General features: G+C 45.8%; 1 protein-coding gene across 1 annotated transcript in view; it reads left to right on the top strand.

Moving 5' to 3' along the window:
- Positions 1-22,081, top strand: part of rev3l (REV3 like, DNA directed polymerase zeta catalytic subunit) — a 259,050-nt gene that overhangs the window by 207,152 nt on the left and 29,817 nt on the right. The window contains exons 22-26 of the mRNA XM_072500038.1: positions 2,270-2,411; positions 6,971-7,215; positions 8,336-8,444; positions 10,176-10,382; positions 12,181-12,290. Of these exons, the coding sequence (XP_072356139.1) occupies positions 2,270-2,411; positions 6,971-7,215; positions 8,336-8,444; positions 10,176-10,382; positions 12,181-12,290 (813 nt within the window). The remainder of the gene's footprint in view (positions 1-2,269; positions 2,412-6,970; positions 7,216-8,335; positions 8,445-10,175; positions 10,383-12,180; positions 12,291-22,081) is intronic.

The raw sequence follows: 22,081 nt of genomic DNA, 5'->3' as shown, positions 1-22,081 counted from the left end.
GCATATCTTTCTCTCTCTAAGGACACCACTAAGATAAGCAAGTAAAACCTGGTTGTTGACTTTATACACAAGGAGTATTTTAAATATTTGGGTTGCTTAATTGGAATGTAGAGGCAGGTTTTATATTTGGGTTGCTTAATTGGAATGTAGAGGCAGGTTTTATATGGCAACTTGAGTTGTTTTGCCTTTTAACTGTAAAGTTATTTCTTTGTTGCTAATGTGTTCAAAGTTTTTTAGATTTAGAACATAACAGCGCAGTACAGGCCCTTCGGCCCTCGATGTTGCACCGACCTGTGAAACCATTCTAAAGCCCATCCACACTATTCCCTTATCGTCCATATGTCTATCCAATGACCATTTGAATGCCCTTAATGTTGGCGAGTCCACTACTGTTGCAGGCAGGGCATTCCACGCCCTTACTACTCTCTAACATCTGTCCTATATCTATCTCCCCTCAATTTAAAGCTATGTCCCCTCGTGCTGGACATCAACATCCAAGGAAAACGGCTCTCACTGTCCACCCTATCCAATCCTCTGATCATCTTGTATGCCTCAATTAAGTCACCTCTTAACCTTCTTCTCTCTAACGAAAACAGCCTCAAGTCCCTCAGCCTTTCAGATCTTCCCTCCATACCAGGCAACATTTGGTAAATCTCCTCTGCACCCTTTCCAATGTTCAAAGTAAAGTTTGTTTTAATATAAAATCTGTCTACTGGTCAGTGTTCTCACTCCTGTGGTACAGTAACATTTCCTCAGTTTTACCAAATGGAAATAGTTTGGTTCTATTCTGGGATCTTAACCAAAATTGAGGTTCTGGCCCAGATCCATGACTATACTCAATTAGGTTACTCAATTTAGTTATATTTAAATATACCTCGAGAGGCAAAGCAACCTGATGTTGATACACCAAAAGCCAGTAGTATCAAACCTGGAACACCAGCAAAGTAAAAATAGTGACTACTTTAATTCCATCAACTAAACATATTAAATTTGATTTATAGATCAGATATTACAAATTCCATGCATGCTCATCTCCACCCCAAGTGTCAGGAGGACAGAAACCTGCCTGCTTGGAGCTCATCAGCTCATAAGTCTTCACAGGCAATGGGGGCCATTCAGCAGCAGCAACCAAGACCATGTGTGTTGTTATCCAGTTCTGGGTGCCATACTTGAGGAAGGATGCGAAGGCATGGAGAGAGTACAAAGGAGGCTCTCAATAATGATTCCAGGGATAGATTGGAGAGGTTGGGATTGTGTTCCTTGGAAAAAGGAAGGCTGAGATGAGACTTGTTAGAGGTATTCAAGATCCTGAGGGGTATGGACAGGGTAAATAGTGAAAAACTGTTTATATTTGAAAGCATCAAGATTTAGAGGGTTCCGATTCAAAACAATGGGCAAAAGGAGTAGAAGTGATGAGGAAAGGTTTTTTCACTCGAGGGTGGTTGGAGTCTGGAACAAAACTTTCAGAGAGGCGATGGAGGTGGGTTCAATCAAAGTATTCAAAAGGGAATAAAATTGCTATCTGAAGAGAAACAATGACCATGGTTATGGGGGATAAAGCAGGGAAGTGGAATTCGGTGCAACGCTCTTGCAGAGAGCCAGTGCAGACTTGATGTGCCCGGTGGCCTCCTCCTGCACTGTCGTTGGATGCCAAGTTAGTCCACATTGGTGTTCATGTCCGTCATGGTCCGAAGTCAGCATTTGGAGTGAAATATCGTGGGCAGGATTCTCCGTCCTGCTGCAGACGTTTTCGGGTGTGGTGCACCCCTGCCAGCAGTGGGACCTCCGTCCCGGCAGCCAGCCAATGGGGTTTCCCATTGTGCCGTCGGGAAATCCGCGGGCGTGAGTCCGCTGCCGGCGAGACGGAGTAGACAGCTGCATATTTATATGTAACTGGCAGTGTTTTCTCTGTCATACGATTCAATAAACTAAACGATCGGCGGAACCTATGGGCACTCCATGTTCGGTGACTATTATGTTTCTGAATGTACATATTATATCCTGAAATTGAGATTGTATCCCATTTCTCGGTGTTTACGTGCTCTGCCAGCACAAACCGAAAAGAATGAGATTGGATTTATTCTCTTTATTAAATGACGAAGTACATTTCTCCATTCAGCAAAAATGAATTTTGAAGAATGTCTTCTGTTCATGGCTTTCTATCGATACAAGTGCGAATTCCTTTGTAGGCATAATTCCAGAATAAATCTATTAACCTCTGGAATGTTTTTGTGTTGCCGAAGTTTAGGAGTTCATTTTATTATTACAGGTGGAAGATGGTTGATCATTATATTTGCCATGTACGTGGAAATCTACAGTTGCTGGAACAGCTGGATTTAATCGGAAGGACAAGTGAATTGGCACGATTGTTCGGCATCTTGTTCTATCATGTGCTAACCAGAGGTGCACAGGTTAGTGGTTCAAGCTCTGTGTCTGCTGCAGGAATGTGCCTGTTTGCTACAATTACAACTTCATTTTTATTGCATTACCCAAGTAGAATGTAAACTGTTTTAGAACATGTTACGCTAATATCACAGTATATTTAAAACAAATACTGATGGCATTTTTAACTTTTTCCTGTGGCATTTATAATTTGCAAATATTGAAATTGTCATGAACAGAAGAAATAGTGAGGAAACTCTTGCAAAGTTTTTCTTTACTTTTATCATACACGCCAGGAAAATGGATGACATTGCTGGCACTATAACGTTTGACCACAAATAGAGTTCTTCAAAATAATCCTCAATTGAACATTTTGCAGTGAGTCAATGATTTTGTGGAAGCTAAGGACAGGCTGCAGCAACATGCCCTGGACTGTGTCTCAGCATTTTCCAAGCAATTCTGTTGTCTGAAATTTAAGTAGAACTATTTTTTGGAAATCTTTTTAACACGAGGGGAAAGGAAAGTGTTGGTTTAGTGGTAATGTCACTGGGCTAGTGATTGAGAGGCCCAAAGCTAATGCTCTGAGGACATGGGTTCAAATCCCGCCATGGCAGCTGGTGGAATTTGAATTCTATTAATAAATCAGGAATTAAAAGTTATAGTAGCCATAAATCCAACTGATGACCTTTAGAACATAGAACATTACAGCGCAGTACAGGCCCTTCGGCCCTCTATGTTGCGCCGACCTGTGAAACCACTCTAAAGTCCATCTACACTATTCCCTTATTGTCCATATGTCTATCCAATGGCCATTTGAATGTCCTTCGTGTGGGCGAGTCCACTACTGTTGCAGGCAGGACATTCCACGCCCTTACTACTCTCTGAATAAAGAACCTACCTCTGTCATTGATATCTATCTCCCCTTAATTTAAAGCTATGTCCCCTTGTGCTAGACATCACCATCCGAGGAAAAAGACACACAATGTCCACCCTATCCAATCCTCTGATCATCTTGTATGCCTCAATTAAGTCATCTCTTAACCTTCTTCTCTCTAACGAAAACACCCTCAAGTCCCTCAGCCTTTCCTCATAAGATCTTCTCTCCATACCAGGCAACATTCTGGTAAATCTCCTCTGCACCCTTTTCAATGCTTCCACATCCTTCCTATAATGTGGCGACCAGAATTGCACGCAATACTCCAAATGCGGCCGCACTAGAGTTTTGTACAGCTGCAACATGACCTCATGGTTCCGAAACTCAATCCCTCTACCAATAAAAGCTAACACACCGTACGCCTTCTTAACAACTCTCTCAACCTGGGTGGCAACTTTCAGGGATCTATGTACAAGTTCTCTCTGCTCATCCACACTGCCAAGAATCTTACCATTAGCTCAGTACTCTGTCTTCCTGTTATTCTTTCCAAAATGAATCACCTCACACTTTTCTGCATTAAACTCCATTTGCCACCTCTCAGCCCAGCGCTGCAGCTTATCTATGTCCCTCTGTAACTTGTAACATCCTTCCGCACTGTCCACAACTCCACCGACTTTCGTGTCATCTGCAAATTTACTCACCCATCCTTCTACGCCCTCCTCCAGGTCATTTATAAAAATGACAAACCGCAGTGGCCCCAAAACAGATCCTTGTGGTACACCACTAGTAACTGGACTCCAGTCTGAACGTTTCCCATCAACCACCACCCTTTGTCTTCTTCCAGCTAGCCAATTTCTAATCCAAACTGCAAAATCACCCTGAATCCCATGCCTCCGTATTTTCTGCAGTAGCCTGCCGTGGGGAACTTTATCAAACGCTTTACTGAAATCCATATACACCACATCAACTGCTTTACCCTCATCCACCTGTTTGGTCACCTTCTCAAAGAACTCAATAAGGTTTGTGAGGCACGACCGACCCTTCACAAAACCGTGTTGACTATCTCTAATCAAATTATTCCTTTCCAGATGATTATACATCCTATCTCTTATAAATCTTTCCAAGATTTTGCCCACAACAGAAGTAAGGCTCACTGGTCTATAGTTACCGGGGTTGTCTCTACTCCCCTTCTTGAATAAGGGGACAAGGATTTGGGAAGAAAATCTGCTGTCTTTACCTAGTCTGGCCTACTTCCAGGTCCACAACTCTTCAAAGCCCTCTGGCCTGGCATGCAACTCAGTCGTATCAAACTGCTACGAAGTGTAATAAAAGGAATGAAACCAGACAGACCACTCTGCATTGACCTAGAAAACGGCAATGGCACACCCAACCCTGCAAAGCCCTCCTTACTAACATCTGGGGCTTGTGCCAAAATTGGAAGAGCTGTCCCACACAGATTAGTTAAGCAACAGCCTGACATCGTCATGGAATCACATATACATAATCCTAACAGCACTATGGTACCCACGTCCCGTGAACAAATAACATTTTTAATTCACTACATAAGCCATCTGGATTTTTGTGTGTTTTAAAACAGTGACCACGTTGTAAATCTTCCGCCTTGCATAGCCTCATCAGCCAGGACCATATTAACATTTTATACTAAAAGGCTAAGAAGTGGGATTTGAACCCATGCCCCACAGAAAAAACCTGGGCCTCTGGATCACTAGACCTGTGACATTCCCACTTCTGCACCGTCTCGCCAATAATAAAGTAATTAAAATATTTTTGGCTGAATAAGATGTTTTTTGCTTTGCATAGCAGTGAACTGTATAAATGATACTGTTTCACCAAAGGCCCAGTGGAATTACTGTTTGTGCTTTGTAATCGTAACCGTGGCAAATAGTTATGTTAATAAACTTTACCTTTGTGGGTTAAAAAGAAACATTATTGAGAGCTTCATGAAAACTCGTGAAAAAAAAAGAAAAATTAGTCCATATAATTGATGTTTTGCAGAAATGTTTACTCAAATGTTTCAATAATCTTATCTGATTAGAAAGTTTACTCTTAGTCAGCACTTCAAGGACTCCTAGTACCTGTTATAATTTAGCTGGAAAGATGATAGAATTCACAGTGCATAAGGAGGCCATTTGGCCCATGGAGCCTGAACCGGCCATGGAAAGAGCACCCTACTTGGGCCCATGCCTCCACCCTTTCCCAGTAACCCCACCTAACCTTTGGACGCTAAGGGGCAATTTAGCATGGCCAATCCACCTAACCTGTACATCTTTGGACTGTGGGAGGAAACCGGAGCACCCGGAGGAAACCCACGCAGACACTGGGAGAACGTACAAACTCCACCCAGACAGTCACCAGAGGCCGGAATTGAACCCGGGATCCTGGAGCTGTGAGGCAGCAGTGCTAACCACTGTGCCATTCACTGTGGCGTGAGGGTTGAGGTTGATGAAACTTATCCGAGGGCTGATTTTTAAAATATTGCCATCTTGCTGCAAAGTGGGTGAGATAATAAAAGTGCCCCTTACAATTACAGCAGGATTGGCTCTTTTTACCGGTAAAGCTACCTATGACCATGCATCATGACTTTGTCGTGTGATTTGGGGATGGGTTACCATTAGATTAACTTCCCTGGTCCATGGGACGGCACTGTGGCACAGTGGTTAGCACTGCTGCGTCGCAGCGCCGAGACCCAGGTTCGATCCCGGCCCCAGGTCACTGTCCATGTGGAGTTTGCACATTCTCCCCGTGTCTGTGTGGGTCTCAGCTCCACAACCCAAAGATGTGCAGTGTGGACGAATTGGCCACGCTAAATTGCCCCTTAATTGGAAAAAAGAATTGGGTACTCTAAATTTATAAAACAAGAAAAAAAAATTCCCTGGTCCTACCTAATATCCTGACATCAGGCCAGTAGCATTTATAAAGGGAGCCATGATTAGCCATGCTGACTGACGGGTTAAAACCATCCTTCTGATCATTGAATTTACAGGCCATATGAGAAATTAATTCTGACAATGTCAAACTATGTTTTAGTGGATGTGAGTTCACGGTAAACATTTGCACTGAGAAAAAATGTTGCATTGATCCAGCTCCCCCTTTCATTAGTTGAGCAAATTGAACCACATTGTTGGGTTGGGGGGAAGATAACTTTATTCTGCCGTGTCCACAATATCTGCCTTGGAAGATTATCTTTTAAATTCTTGCCTCACCTCTCGAGTACAGAACTCTCCACGATAAAATAACTGTTGAACAAATAGAGGGCCCCACTAATAGCTTGCTGTGTAAACCTGCTTCCAAATCTAGTACTGTTGCGGGATTGAGCAATGTTCCAGTCTGTGTAGTTATTTGACCTTCCCTTTGGGGGACAGTGAGATCAACTGTTGGCCCCTGAATACTTAAGAACAGGATAAAATCCTCAAGGTTTCCCCAAACGCTGCCTCACGGACCCTTGTGGAAAGGGCATGTATGTAGACATTAACAAAGATATAATTGAGCTTGTGATCTGACACCCCTACCCCTCTCCAGCACACATGGCCCAGCTTGTTATAAAGAATATCACCAGACAGAAATGAGGCCAGGTCAGGTTAGTCAACACTTGCAGGATGAAAAAAAATGGGCGACGCAATAAAGGAAGAAAATGCACAGAACACAATGTTACATTTTCCCAACAGTCTTTGTAACGCTTTGCTGTTTTTCCAGTATCGTGTGGAGTCGATGATGTTGCGTGTTGCGAAACCAATGAACTACATTGCTGTAACTCCCAGTATCCAACAACGATCCCGTATGAGAGCTCCTCAGTGTATTCCTCTCGTGATGGAGCCAGAATCTCGCTTCTATAGCAATTCGGTCCTGGTTCTGGATTTTCAGTCCCTGTACCCTTCCATCATCATAGCGTACAACTATTGCTACTCTACATGCCTGGGCAATATAGACTACCTTGGAAAGTAAGACATCTTTCTTTTCTAATTGTATTTCGAGTTGTGATGATCACTGACATTGCGGGAGGGCCTCTCATGAGTGGGGCACCACCTGGATTGGAGCAAAAGAGATTATGATGGACTAGGGCTGGTGGTGGGGTCTTGCTGCCCATTATCCCACTTGGGACCGGAGGAAGCCTGTATCCACTGATTAGCCTTAATGGCAATTGAATTGAGATGTTCAAAAAAATAAAATGCTGTTTAAACTTGGATGGCCTCTTGAGCAGCTTAAATTTTATTCTATTTTGGGCAGTAGCTGATTCTAGTGCAGCTAGCTGCTCACTCGCATTCTATTAAATAATAAATAACATTCTGTAAAATAGCACACAGCGATACGGTAGCAAAGTTTATTTTCTGCTGATGACAACTTAAAATAACGTGATAAAACCAGTGTAATAGTGCAAAGGTCAGGTCACCTTGTAGAAAAAAGTGATGATTTGCTATATAACTGAAAACATACTATGAAATTGTCTATTTGAGGGGTTTTAAACGTGACCATGGTCAGTTGTCCAGCTAAAAGAGGCAGTAATGCCTTTTAAAATATGAGCTTAAACTATTGGAACTGTACAGCATAATTCTTGCCCATGTGTCTCATTTTCAACATTGCCACAAAGGTATAATTCCTCTAGTACTTTCAAAGTAATCAATTGATTGCAAAATACTGTCTTTTAGCAGGTTTTTTATTTTGGTTGAGTTCCGGCCTGAAATATGTTTTGATTTTATAAGAATATGGAAGTTGTCTCAAAGGTGACATTTGTCTCTACCCACTCTGCAGTTTCGATTGCTCCTAACCAGGAGGAAAACAACATGGGATTAGAGGTACCGCTCACCAGCATTCTGCTGTCTTTCAATGCTGATCACAGTCTGTGCTCCAAAGTCAGATTTGATGCCTCCTCGTAAAATAAGGAAGAAGGCAATTGTGAAGATGCAATTACTTTGTCATTCTGGCCAGCATCCAGAAGACAGTCTGCTAGGGAAAGTCTCGTACTACATTGATAGCACAAGAGATGGGGAGAGGCAAACGTTATTTATTGTGGTATTTACCAGGACAAACAAAACAAAACATTGTCCTTCTTTCTTTTATCAGAGAAGAAGAGTTTAAGTTTGGCTGCATTTCCCAGAAAGTGCCTCCAGAATTACTTCATCGGCTTTGGAATGATATCACGATATCACCAAATGGAGTGGCCTTTGTTAAGGTATGAATTAAAGTCAACTCTATATATAGTATTGAAGGTAAAACTCGTACACGGATGTTTTACAATCATTCCAAGAATATTGAAGCTTCTCTATTATTAGGATTATTATTGTTTGGAGTACGAGTTTGTGGAGTGCTGTAGATAATATGCAGTGAACTAAGCACAAAACACCTGCCTGGTTCACATTAAATAGTGGGACTAAGATGAGCAGAAAATTTTATTGGCGGCCCAGTGTCAGAAAAAGTGACCAAACGCAATTCTCACCTTGTTTGTGTATTGTTGATCCTCAATTTTATTTTGAAGACTTCCGCTCCAAAAGCCTTTACGGTGATGTCAGAGGTTGAACATTAGGGTTTGAACGTAAAGAGTTCATTTTCCCTCTTCCCAAACATCAATGAAGCAATAGTCTGAGATCTCTCGCATATTTTCCCAAAGAATCCTGTTGAGGTGTGAATCATCTCTGGCGTGACCTTGCAATGAACCAAGGACGGGCATAAAAAAAATCAGTGGTATCTCTGCCGGCAATGGAAATTGCTTTCCTTAGTCAGGTAAAGACTGAACAGGCTGGGATTCTTGTGTGAGAAGTTACGATTGAGGAGTGATCTGATCAAAGCCTTTTAACATTCAGAAAGGGTTTGGTAGGATAGAAGAAGAGGTGTTGCCACTTGCGAGGAGTCTTTAAACCAAATAAGAAACTTTATGTACACAAGATTAATTATAATTAATTAATAATCTTTATTGTCACAAGTAGGCTTACTGAAATGAAGTTACTGTGAAAATCCCCTAGTCGCCACACTCCGGCGCCTGTTTGGGTACACTGAGGGAGAATTATCATAGAATTTACAGTGCAGAAGGAGGCCATTCGGCCCATCGAGTCTGCACCGGCTCTTGGAAAGAGCACCCTACCCAAGGTCAACACTGCCACCCTATCCCCATAACCCAGTAACCCCACCCAACACTAAGGGCAATTTTGGACACTAAGGGCAATTTATCATGGCCAATCCACCTAACCTGCACATCTTTGGACCGTGGGAGGAAACCGGAGCACCCGGAGGAAACCCACGCACACACTGGGAGGATGTGCAGACTCCGCACAGACAGTGACCCAAGCCGGAATCGAACCTGGGACCCTGGAGCTGTGAAGCAATTGTGCTATCCACAAGGCTACCGTGCTGCTTCAGAATGTCCATTCTTTGTTGTTTGTTCAATTCACCTAGCAAGCATGTCTTTTGGGACTTGTGGGAGGAAACCGGATGAAACCCACGCAGACACGGAGAACGTGCAGACTCCATACAGAGAATGAACCAAGATAGGATTCGAACCTGGGACCTTGGCACTATGCAGCAGCAGTGTTAACCACTGTGCTGCCATGCCGCCAGCTGTTAGAATGGTTAGACTGTTAGTGGTTAAAATGTGGAATTCACAGCCACATGAATAGTTTAGGCAAATTGAATTTTAAGATGTAGCTTGATAAGAACATGTGGAAAGGAACAGAAAGTTGTGCAGTTTAAATGAAGAGAGGTAGGAGGTGCATTAGCACTGGTATAATCTATTGGCCTATGTCTGCTGTACATCTCTGCATCAAGTTCACTTATCTCTGGGCTGATTCAAATGAAATAAAACTGCAAAATTGAGATTGACCTACACATTGATAAAATGGTGTGAATCAAGGTTTAAATGTTTTTCTAAGATGCAACTTTTTCCACAACTTGTTTGTTATTGCTTTTGTAGCCAGCTGTGCGCAAAGGTGTGTTACCAAGCATGCTTGAAGAAATACTGAAGACCAGAATTATGGTGAAACAGAGTATGAAAGCCCACAAGAAGGACAAAGCACTAACAAAGTTGCTTCATGCTCGACAGCTAGGTCTAAAGCTTATCGCCAACTTCACTTATGGCTACACTGCTGCTAACTTTTCTGGAAGAATGCCATGTGTTGAGGTACTTGAAAGACATGTCAAATACACATTTTCCAAAGTGATGCTTTCTTAATTAATTAATGAAAAGCCTCCAATTTAATCAAATGTGGGCTGCCTTTTAAAAATTAAATCCATTTCACATGTATAATTATGCACATATGGTGAGTGACTTTAAGCTTTATTTGGGCCTGTTTCTATGCTGTAACCTTTATGCAAATATAGAGAAATGGTTGTTTATTGTAGGTAATTATTGTTGCTGAAATGATACAGCAATAAATAAGTTTTGGGAGGACATGTTAGTGGACTGGGCAGATAAGGGACAATGTGACTTAATGGAGACAAGGACATGTATCAGCTAATATATTTGGAGAAGAAAACCAGGAATGGGAGTGTACATGGAATGAAAGCATGTGGCTGGAGAAGCCATGTGATGCAATTACATAATTCCAATCAAACAATATTTTGGGGATAATAACTAGAACACAGTACACAAAGAGGTAATGATGAATATGTACAATGGATTAGTTGGGCCAGGTGAGACTTGGACATCCTAATTTCTCTATTAAATAAAAGTTTTGAATTTATGGCACTGGTCACTGAAATTGCAAATCAGAGAAAGCAGTTCTGATTCGCCTGATCAAAATTTCAAAAACCTTCTTCATACATTCCCACCTCCATTAAATGTAAGTTTGGCTTTCTCTGCTCCAGTAGAAATAACTCCTACATTTCAAGTTTCCCATCCCTGTCATTCTAATGAACCTATGGATCTCTCACCACTGGTCCCGTTCAAAGGCCAAGGATCTGAATCTCAATTTACGTTAGTACAAACAAATGTTAATCCACTTCAGCATGGCTAAATTTTAATACCCTAAACTCTGGTATACATTACAGATCTAGATCTTGGTGTACGTGGGCAATTTCAAAGTTTGCAGATGATGCAAAACTTGGGAAAGTATTATAGACTGGGGAGGACAGTGAAGAACTTGAAAAGGACATAGACAAGTTTGTGGGATGGGCATATAAATGGCAGATGAAGTTCAATGCGGAGAAGTGTGAGGTAATGTATTTTGGGAGGAAGAACATGGAGAGACAATATAATTTAAGGGGTACAATTCTTAAGGTGGTGCAGAAGCAGAAAGACTGGGTGTATCTGCGCATAGATCATTGAAGGTGGCAGGGCCAGTGGAGAGAGCAGTTAATAAAGCATATGAGTATTTTGGTCTGTATTAATAGGGGATAGAGTATAAGAGCAAGGGAGTTATGCTGAACTTGTACAAGACATTAGTTGGACCTCAGCTGAAATATTTTGTACACACTATAGGAATATTATAAACACATTGGAGAGAGAGCAGAAGAGGTTGAAAAGAATGGTTCTATGGATGAGACACTTCAGTTATGAGGATAGTTTGGAGAGTCCCAACAGTCCCAACCTGAGAAAACGATCCAGAAAGAGAGGATCTATGGATTCTCGGGCACAGATTTAAAATGATTCGCAAAAGAAGTAAATGTGATGTCAGAAAAAACTTTTTCACCCAACAAGCGTTTCAAGCCTGGCACTGTTGTGCAGGGGGAATGGCACTAAGTCATAATGCTGATTTGGAGAGCTGGTGCAGATGGGATGGGCCAAATGGCCTCCTGCTGCACCATAACAATTCTGTGATACTCTGAAATGTTTGAAATCTCTGGATAAATTTAACGTTTTCTACTTTTGTTAAAACGCATGAAAGAATTTTTCTGTATTGAGTAAAAAGTGTGTCAGATTGGGTTGTAAAATATATCCGATTTGTACTGAATATGTTTTGGATTTTCTTTTAATATAGATTGGTGACAGCATTGTTCTCAAAGCAAGAGAGACCCTTGAGCGTGCAATAAAGTTTGTCAATGAGACAAAGAAGTGGGGAGCTCGTGTTGTGTATGGAGACACTGATAGGTATCAACAGTTAATCAAACTATAATCAACTACTAAATAGTTATTTGATTGTTAATGTAGCCAATACAAGATTTCCATGTAGTTGGCAAAGGTCAGAAGCAAACTATAAATGTTGGTAATCCCTCCTGGGAATATTAGAAATGATTGCTGATTAACCTCTGAAAGAGGGGGTGATGTTTTATCCCTTTCACCGTATCAACTTTCATCCAAACTGATTTCCATATGATTACTAGGCTTACAGTAAGTCCCTGCAAATAGGGAGCCCAGGTTTTGACTTGATCATTCAGAATTGAGTTACCCACATGGGTCTAATTGGCTGACCTTGGACAGAATGTTTGGAAAGTATAGAAAACTAGATGGTGAAACTGCTATGGAAATATTGATCTTGGAACATCTTGCCTCAGCAGCTGAGAAGAGTATTTGCATTCCAATGCACAAATCAACCAAATTTCCTAAGTACGTGAATGTGCCTGTGAAAAATCTGTAGCATCAAATGTATTCTGACCGTATACCCAGACCGTGACTAAGGCTATTTCCACATCTGTACGGTCATCCGATTCCACTTCTCCCTCAACTCGTCTGCTGCTGAAGCTCTCATCCATGCCTGTGCTACCTCTAGACTTGGCTATTCCAACACTAACTGGCCTCCCGCACTCCCCCTTCCATAAGCTTGAGCTCACTGACCTACATTGGCTCCTGGTTAAACCACACCTCATCGGAACATAGGAGCCATTCAGCCCCTCAAGCCTGGATCCATTTAACTGGATCTTGGCTGATCTTTTACCTCAAAACCATCTACTCGCATTATCCCTATATCCCTTGATGTTACTGGTATATAAAAACTATCGACCTCGACTTGGAACATACTTAATGACTGAGCTTCTCGGGATGGAGAATTCCAAAGATTCACCACCTGCTGACTGAAGAAATTACTCCACATATCAGTCCTGAATGGCCTACCTCTTGTTTTGAGACTTGTAACCCCTGGTTCTAGACACCTTCTCACCCAAACCAGGGGAAATATCCTTCCTGCACCCACCATGTCGAGCCCTGTGAGAATTTTGAACACTTCAATGAGATCGCCTCTCATTCCTCTAATCTCTAAAAAATAGAGACCGTGTTTTCTCAATCTCACCTCATAGGCAATCTCGCCATCACAGGATTCAATCTGGTGAATCTTTGTTGCATTCAGTCTGTGGACAGTATATGAGACCAAAACGGTACACAATCCTCTAGGTGTGGCCTCACCAAGGCTCAACACAACTGCAGCAAGACCTTCTTACTCCTATAAAGCCTCACATACCATTTGCCATCCTGCTTGCTGCATCTGCATGTTAGCTTTCAATGACGTATGAACAAGGACACCCAGGTCCCTTTGGACATCAACATTTCCCAATCTCTCACTATTTAAGAAACACTCTGCATTTCTGTTTTTCTTACCAAAGCAGATAAACTTCACGATCTACCACATTCTTACCCAGTCATTCAGCCCTGTCTAAATCCTCTTTAACCCTCTTTGTATACTACTCACAGCTTACATTCCCATCTAATTTTGTGTCTTCGGCAAATTTAGAAATATTACTTTTGGTCCTCGCATCCAATTTTAAATTAATCTTACAACTGTCAGCCTATTTTCAAATTTTTGTATGTCCTTGTCCCTCCTTTGGGTCTTTGTGGTAATTACTAACTCTTAATCTGGACTAATGCTCTGGTGACACGGGTTCAAACCATGGCAGCTGGTAAAAGTTAAATTCAATTCATAAAATCTGGAATTAAAAGCTCGGTAATGGTGACTGACGATCATTAATTGCCGTAAAAACACAACTGGTTCACTAATATCCTTTCTAGGGAAGGAAATCTACCATTTTTACCCAGCCTGGCCTATTGTGACTCAAGATCCACAGTAATATGGTTGACTTGTGTGAATTAGGAGCAGGAGTAGGCCACTTGGCCCCCCGAGCCTGCGCCACCATTTTGTAAGATAATGGCTGATCTGATTTTAATTTCAACTTCACGTTCCCACTTACCCCCGATAACCTTTCACCCCCTCACTTATAAAGAATCTATCTACTTCTGAATTAAATATATATTTTTTTAAATAAATATATTTATTCAAATTTTCCAACAAACCCCCCCCCCCCCCCCAAACAAGAAAAATAAGCAAAAACACAATCAGAAATTATACATTGGATTTCCCCCATATACAATAACCCCCCATATAACATTTAAAAGCACAAAATAGGGAAAAACCCTCACCTTCACCCAAACGCCACCCCGCTGCTACTGCAGCTGACCACCTCCTAACGCTCGAGGAACGGTTGCCACCGCCTGGAGAACCCTTGCACAGACCCTCACAAGGCAAACTTTATCCTCTCCAGTTTGATGAACCCTGCCATGTCATTGATCCAAGCTTCCACACTGGGGGGCTTCGCATCTTTCCATAGTAGCAAAATCCTCCGCCGGGCTACCAGGGACGCAAAGGCCAGAATACCAGCCTCTTTCGCCTCCTGCACTCCCGGCTCATCCTATACCCCAAATAATGCTAGCCACCAGCTCTGCTTGACCCGGGCGTTCACCACCTTGGACATAGTCCTCGCAACACCCCTCCAAAACCATCCAGCGCCGGGCACGACCAGAACATATGGACATGATTTGCCGGGCTCCCCGAGCACCTCCCACATCTGTCCTCCACCCCAAAGAACCGACTCACCCTCGCCCCTGTCATATGCGCTCTGTGAGTAACTTTGAACTGTATGTATTAGGCTGAGCCTGGCGCAAGAGGAGGAAGAATTAACCCAACTCCGGGCATCAGCCCACAGACCCTCATCTATCTCCTCCCCAAGCTCCTCCTCCCACGTGCCCTTTAACTCCTCCAGCGCTCCTAGGCTCGCAAACGCCCCATTGATGAACAGGTCCCCCATTCTTCTAATCCCTGCCCGATGCCAGCTCCGAAACCCCCCCATCCATCCTTCCCGGGGCGAACCAATGATTCTCCCGAATCGGTGACCAAATCGAGGCTCCCATCTCGCCCCTGTGTCGCCTCCACTGCCCCCTGATCTTCAGTGTCGCCGCCACCACCACCGAACACGGGAGGGTTTAAACTAGTATGGCAGGGGGGTGGGTACGGGAGCAATAGGTCAGAAGGTGAGAGCATTGAGGGAGAACTAGGGAATAGGGACAGTGTGGCTCTGAGGCAGAGCAGACGGGGAAAAGTTGCTGAACACAGCGGGTCTGGTGGCCTGAAGTGCATATGTTTTAATGCAAGGAGCATTACGGGTAAGGCAGATGAACTTAGAGCTTGGATTACTACTTGGAACTATGATGTTATTGCCATTACAGAGACCTGGTTGAGGGAAGGGCAGGATTGGCAGCTAAACGTTCCAGGATTTAGATGTTTCAGGCGGGATAGAGGGGGATGTAAAAGGGGAGGCGGAGTTGCGCTACTTGTTCGGGAGAATATCACAGCTATACTGCGAGAGGACACCTCAGAGGGCAGTGAGGCTATATGGGTAGAGATCAGGAATAAGAAGGGTGCAGTCACAATGTTGGGGGTATACTACAGGCCTCCCAACAGCCAGCGGGAGATAGAGGAGCAGATAGGTAGACAGATTTTGGAAAAGAGTAAAAACAACAGGGTTGTGGTGATGGGAGACTTCAACTTCCCCAATATTGACTGGGACTCACTTAGTGCCAGGGGCTTAGACGGGGCGGAGTTTGTAAGGAGCATCCAGGAGGGCTTCTTAAAACAATATGTAAACAGTCCAACTAGGGAAGGGGCGGTACTGGACCTGGTATTGGGGAATGAGCCCGGCCAGGTGGTAGATGTTTCAGTAGGGGAGCATTTCGGTAACAGTGACCACAATTCAGTAAGTTTTAAAGTACTGGTGGACAAGGATAAGAGTGGTCCGAGGATGAATGTGCTAAATTGGGGGAAGGCTAATTATGACAATATTAGGTGGGAACTGAAGAACATAGATTGGGGGTGGATGTTTGAGGGCAAATCAACATCTGACATGTGGGAGGCTTTCAAGTGTCAGTTGAAGGGAATACAGGACAGGCATGTTCCTGTGAGGAAGAAAGATAAATACGGCAATTTTCGGGAACCTTGGATGACGAGTGATATTGTAGGCCTCGTCAAAAAGAAAAAGGAGGCATTTGTCAGGGCTAAAAGGCTGGGAACAGACGAAGCCTGTGTGGCATATAAGGAAAGTAGGAAGGAACTTAAGCAAGGAGTCAGGAGGGCTAGAAGGGGTCATGAAAAGTCATTGGCAAATAGGGTTAAGGAAAATCCCAAGGCTTTTTACACGTACATAAAAAGCAAGAGGGTAGCCAGGGAAAGGGTTGGCCCACTGAAGGATAGGCAAGGGAATCTATGTGTGGAGCCAGAGGAAATGGGCGAGGTACTAAATGAATACTTTGCATCAGTATTCACCAAAGAGAAGGAATTGGTAGATGTTGAGTCTGGAGAAGGGGGTGTAGATAGCCTGGGTCACATTGTGATCCAAAAAGACGAGGTGTTGGGTGTCTTAAAAAATATTAAGGTAGATAAGTCCCCAGGGCCTGATGGGATCTATCCCAGAATACTGAAGGAGGCTGGAGAGGAAATTGCTGAGGCCTTGACAGAAATCTTTGGATCCTCGCTGTCTTCAGGGGATGTCCCGGAGGACTGGAGAATAGCCAATGTTGTTCCTCTGTTTAAGAAGGGTAGCAAGGATAATCCCGGGAACTACAGGCCGGTGAGCCTTACTTCAGTGGTAGGGAAATTACTGGAGAGAATTCTTCGAGACAGGATCTACTCCCATTTGGAAGCAAATGGACGTATTAGTGAGAGGCAGCACGGTTTTGTGAAGGGGAGGTCGTGTCTCACTAACTTGATAGAGTTTTTCGAGGAGGTCACTAAGATGATTGATGCAGGTAGGGCAGTGGATGTTGTCTACATGGACTTCAGTAAGGCCTTTGACAAGGTCCCTCATGGTAGACTAGTACAAAAGGTGAAGTCACACGGGATCAGGGGTGAGCTGGCAAGGTGGATTCAGAACTGGCTAGGCCATAGAAGGCAGAGGGTAGCAATGGAGGGATGCTTTTCTAATTGGAGGGCTGTGACCAGTGGTGTTCCACAGGGATCAGTGCTGGGACCTTTGCTGTTTGTAGTATATATAAATGATTTGGAGGAAAATGTAACTGGTCTGATTAGTAAGTTTGCAGGCGACACAAAGGTTGGTGGAATTGCGGATAGCGATGAGGACTGTCTGAGGATACAGCAGGATTTAGATTGTCTGGAGACTTGGGCGGAGAGATGGCAGATGGAGTTTAATCCGGACAAATGTGAGGTAATGCATTTTGGAAGGGCTAATGCAGGTAGGGAATATACAGTGAATGGTAGAACCCTCAAGAGTATTGAAAGTCAAAGAGATCTAGGAGTACAGGTCCACAGGTCATTGAAAGGGGCAACACAGGTGGAGAAGGTAGTCAAGAAGGCATACGGCATGCTTGCCTTCATTGGACGGGGCATTGAGTATAAGAATTGGCAAGTCATGTTGCAGCTGTATAGAACCTTAGTTAGGCCACACTTGGAGTATAGTGTTCAATTCTGGTCGCCACACTACCAGAAGGATGTGGAGGCTTTAGAGAGGGTGCAGAAGAGATTTACCAGAATGTTGCCTGGTATGGAGGGCATAAGCTATGAGGAGCGATTGAATAAACTCGGTTTGTTCTCTCTGGAACGAAGGAGGTTGAGGGGCGACCTGATAGAGGTCTACAAAATTATGAGGGGCATAGACAGAGTGGATAGTCAGAGGCTTTTCCCCAGGGTAGAGGGGTCAATTACTAGGGGGCATAGGTTTAAGGTGAGAGGGGCAAGGTTTAGAGTAGATGTACGAGGCAAGTTTTTTACGCAGAGGGTAGTGGGTGCCTGGAACTCGCTACCGGAGGAGGTAGTGGAAGCAGGGACGATAGGGACATTTAAGGGGCATCTTGACAAATATATGAATAGGATGGGAATAGAAGGATACGGACCCAGGAAGTGTAGAAGATTGTAGTTTAGTCGGGCAGTATGGTCGGCGCGGGCTTGGAGGGCCGAAGGGCCTGTTCCTGTGCTGTACATTTCTTTGTTCTTTGACTCGTGGTGTACCTTGTCGGTGAGAGCGGCAGCGGTGCCGTCACCAGCACCCTCAGGCTCGTGCCCACACAGGACGCCATCTCTAGCCTCTTCCACGCCGCCCCCTCTCCCTCCATTACCCACTTACGGATCATCGCCACATTGGCAGCCCAATAATAGCCACACAAATTCGGCAGCGCCAGCCCTCCCTGTCCCTGCTACGCTCCAGAAACACACACTTCACCTTCGGGGTCTTATTCGCCCACATAAATCCCATGATGCTCCTGCTTACCCGTTTGAAAAAGGCCTTAGGGATCAAAATGGGGAGGCACTGGAACACAAAGAGAAACCTCGGGAGGACCGTTATTTTGACCGACTGCACCCTACCCGCTAGTGAGAGTGGCAGCATATCCCATCTTTTAAAATCCTCCTCCATCTGCTCCACCAACCGCGTCAAATTGAGCTTGTGCAGGACCCCCCAGCTCCTAGCTACTTGGATCCCTAGGTACCGAAAGCTCCTTTCCGCCCTCTTCAGCGATAGCTCGTCTATTCCCCCTTCCCTGGTCTGAATTCACCACAAAGAGCTCACTCTTCCCTACGTTGAGTTTATACCCCGAAAAGTCCCCAAACTCCCTAAGGATCCGCATGACCTCCGCCATCCCCTCCACTGGATCCGCAACATACAACAACAGGTAATCGGCATACAACGACACCCGATGTTCCCCCGGACCAAACCCCTCCATTTCCTAGATTCCCTCAGTGCCATGGCCAGCGTCTCAATTGCCAGTGCAAACAACAAGGGGGACAGGGGGCAGCCCTGCCTCGTCCCCCGGTACAACCGAAAGTATTCTGACCTCCGCCGGTTCATAGCCACACACGCCACCGGGGCTTTATATAGCAGCCTGACCCAACTGATGAACCCCTCCCCGAACCCAAACCTCCGCAACACTTCCCAAAGATACTCCCACTCCACCCGATCAAAGACCTTCTCCGCGTCCATAGATGCCACTACCTCCTCTTCCCCCTCCACCGAGGGCATCATAATCACATTGAGGAGCCTCCGCACATTTGTATTTAGCTGCCTACCTTTCACAAATCCCGTCTGGTCCTCATGAATCACCCCTGGGACACGGTCCTCAATTCTCGTAGCCAGCACCTTCGCCAGCAACTTAGGGTCAACATTGAGGAGCGAGATCGGTCTTACAACCCACATTGCAATGGATCCTTGTCCCGCTTCAGCGCCCTGGACATTTTCGGGGGCAAGGTCCCTTGCCTTATTAAAAGTCCTCACTAGCAACGGGCCCAGCAGGTCCACGTGTTTCCTGTAAAATTCAACCGGGAACCCATCCGGCCCCGGGTCCTTCCCCGCCTGCATGCTCCCCAATCCTTTAACCAGCTCCTCCAGCCCAATTGGTGCCCCCAAACCAGCCATTTCCTCCCCCGCTGGGGGCTCAGACCTGTACAGATCCCCATAGAAGTCCCTAAATACCTTGTTTATTCTCACCGCACTCCGCACCGTATTCCCCCCATTATCCTTAACTCCACCAATCTCCCTCGCTGCCTCCCTCTTACGAAGCTGATGTGCCAGCATCTGACTCGCCTTCTCCCCATACTCATACGCCACCCCTTGCGCTTTCCTCCACTGTGCCTCTGCTTTCCCCGTGGTCATCAGGTCGAATTCCGTCTGGAGGTTCCGTCGCTCCCTGAGTAGCCCCTCCTCGGGGGGGGGGCCTCTGAATAACTCCTGTCCACCCTTAAAATCTCCCCCAGCAACCTCTCCCTCCCCTCTCTCTCCTCCCTGTGGGCCCTAATGGAGATTAGCTCTCCCCTGACCACCGCCTTCAACGCCTCCCAAACTACCACCACCTGCACCTCCCTGTTGTCGTCGGCCTCCAAGTATCAATACACCCCTGCACCCGCCCGCAAACCTCCACATCTGCCAACAGTCCCACATCGAGGCGCCACAGCAGGCGCTGGTCCCTCCCCTCCCCCAACTCCAGCTCCACCCAATGCGGGGCGTGGTCTGAGGTGGCTATGGCCGAATATTCCGTTCCCTCCACTTTCAGGATTAGCGCCCTACTCAAAATGAAAAAGTCTATCCGGGAGTTGGCTCTATGGACATGGGAAAAGAAATTCCCTGGCCTGCAGCCTGACAAATCTCCATGGATCCACTCCCCCCATCTGGTCCATAAACTCCCTAAGCACCTTGGCCACAGTCGACCTCTTACCCGTCCTGGACCTAGAACGGTCCAGTGCTGGGTCCAGCACCGTGTTGAAGTCCCCCGCCCCCCCATTATCAAGCTTCCTACCTCCAGATCCGGAATCCGACCCAGCATGCGTTTCATAAATCCGGCATCATCCCAATTCGGGGCATATACGTTAACCAGTACCACCCGCACCCCCTGCAACCTACCACTCACCATCACATATCGACCTCCATTATCCACTACAATATTCAGTGCCTCGAACGACACCCGCTTCCCCACCAGTATTGCAACCCCTCTGTTCTTCGCATCCAGCCCTGAATGAAAGACCTGCCCTACCCATCCCTTTCTCAGCCTAAACTGATCTGCCACCTTCAGATGTGTCTCCTGGAGCATAACCACGTCTGCCTTCAGTCCTTTAAGTGCGCGAACACCCGAGCCCTCTTGACCGGCCCGTTCAGCCCCCCATCCCCCCCATCTCCTTTTCTAGGCCAGCCACGTGCCTGCACTCTCCAGTCCCCCAGGCGGCGGACTCCCGCCCCGACTACCTCTCCTACGTCCAGCTCCCCTTTGGCCAATGCAGCAGCAACCCATCCCCCCCCCCCACCCCGCTACATCCTCATCTAGCCATTTTGCTCCCCCCATGACAATCTCGTAAGTCAGCTGACTCCTGCTGACCCTGGCGCCCTCCGCCATTCCATCGACCCCCCAATGTGAGAATTCCCCCACCCCTTGGCAGTCAGTGTGCGCTCCTCTCCAGCACCGCCCTTCCCAGCCCCGCCCCCATCCTTCCCTGACGTGGGAAAAAAGCCCACACTTTCCTGAGCCGGCCCCGCCCCCTCTGGCGCAGATCCTTTTGCGGCCTTACCCCAACTCCCCATCCCCGGGCCTCCACCCCCCTCTTCCTCCGCGGGGCCCTGCCCCTCCAACACCGACACCCACACTCTCCCACAGCCCCCACATCAATCCATTCACCCATCCCCACCCAGCACCAAAACAAAAAAAAAATTCCCCAAACGCAGTAAACACAGTAAACATCCCCCCCACGACAAACCCTCAGTTTGAGTCCAACTTTTCAGTCTGGATAAAGTTCCATGCCTCATCAGGCGTTTCAAAAGAGTGGTGCCGATCTTGGAACGTGACCCACAATTGCGCTGGCTGCAGCATCCTGGACTTCACCCCCTTCCGATGGAGCACCGCCTTAGCCCGGTTAAAACCAGCCCTCTTCTTAGCCACCTCCGCACTCCAGTCCTGGTAAATTCAGATTTCCGTGTTCTCCCACCTGCTGCTCCGCTCTTTTTTGGCCCATCTCAGGACACACTCTGTCCGTAAAGCGGTGGAACCTCACCGCCACAGCCCTTGGCGGCTCGTTGGCTTTGGTCTCCTTGCCAGGACCCGTGAGCCCCATCCAGCTCCAGGGGCCTCGGGAAAGCTCCCGCGCCCATCAGCGAATTGAGCATTGTGCTCATATATGCCCCGGCATCGGGCCC

Source organism: Scyliorhinus torazame, chromosome 4 (genome assembly GCF_047496885.1).
Source record: "Scyliorhinus torazame isolate Kashiwa2021f chromosome 4, sScyTor2.1, whole genome shotgun sequence".
Lineage (NCBI taxonomy): Eukaryota > Metazoa > Chordata > Chondrichthyes > Carcharhiniformes > Scyliorhinidae > Scyliorhinus > Scyliorhinus torazame.
Note: the sequence above shows the minus strand (reverse complement) of the source record. Positions and strands in the feature narration are given on the sequence as shown.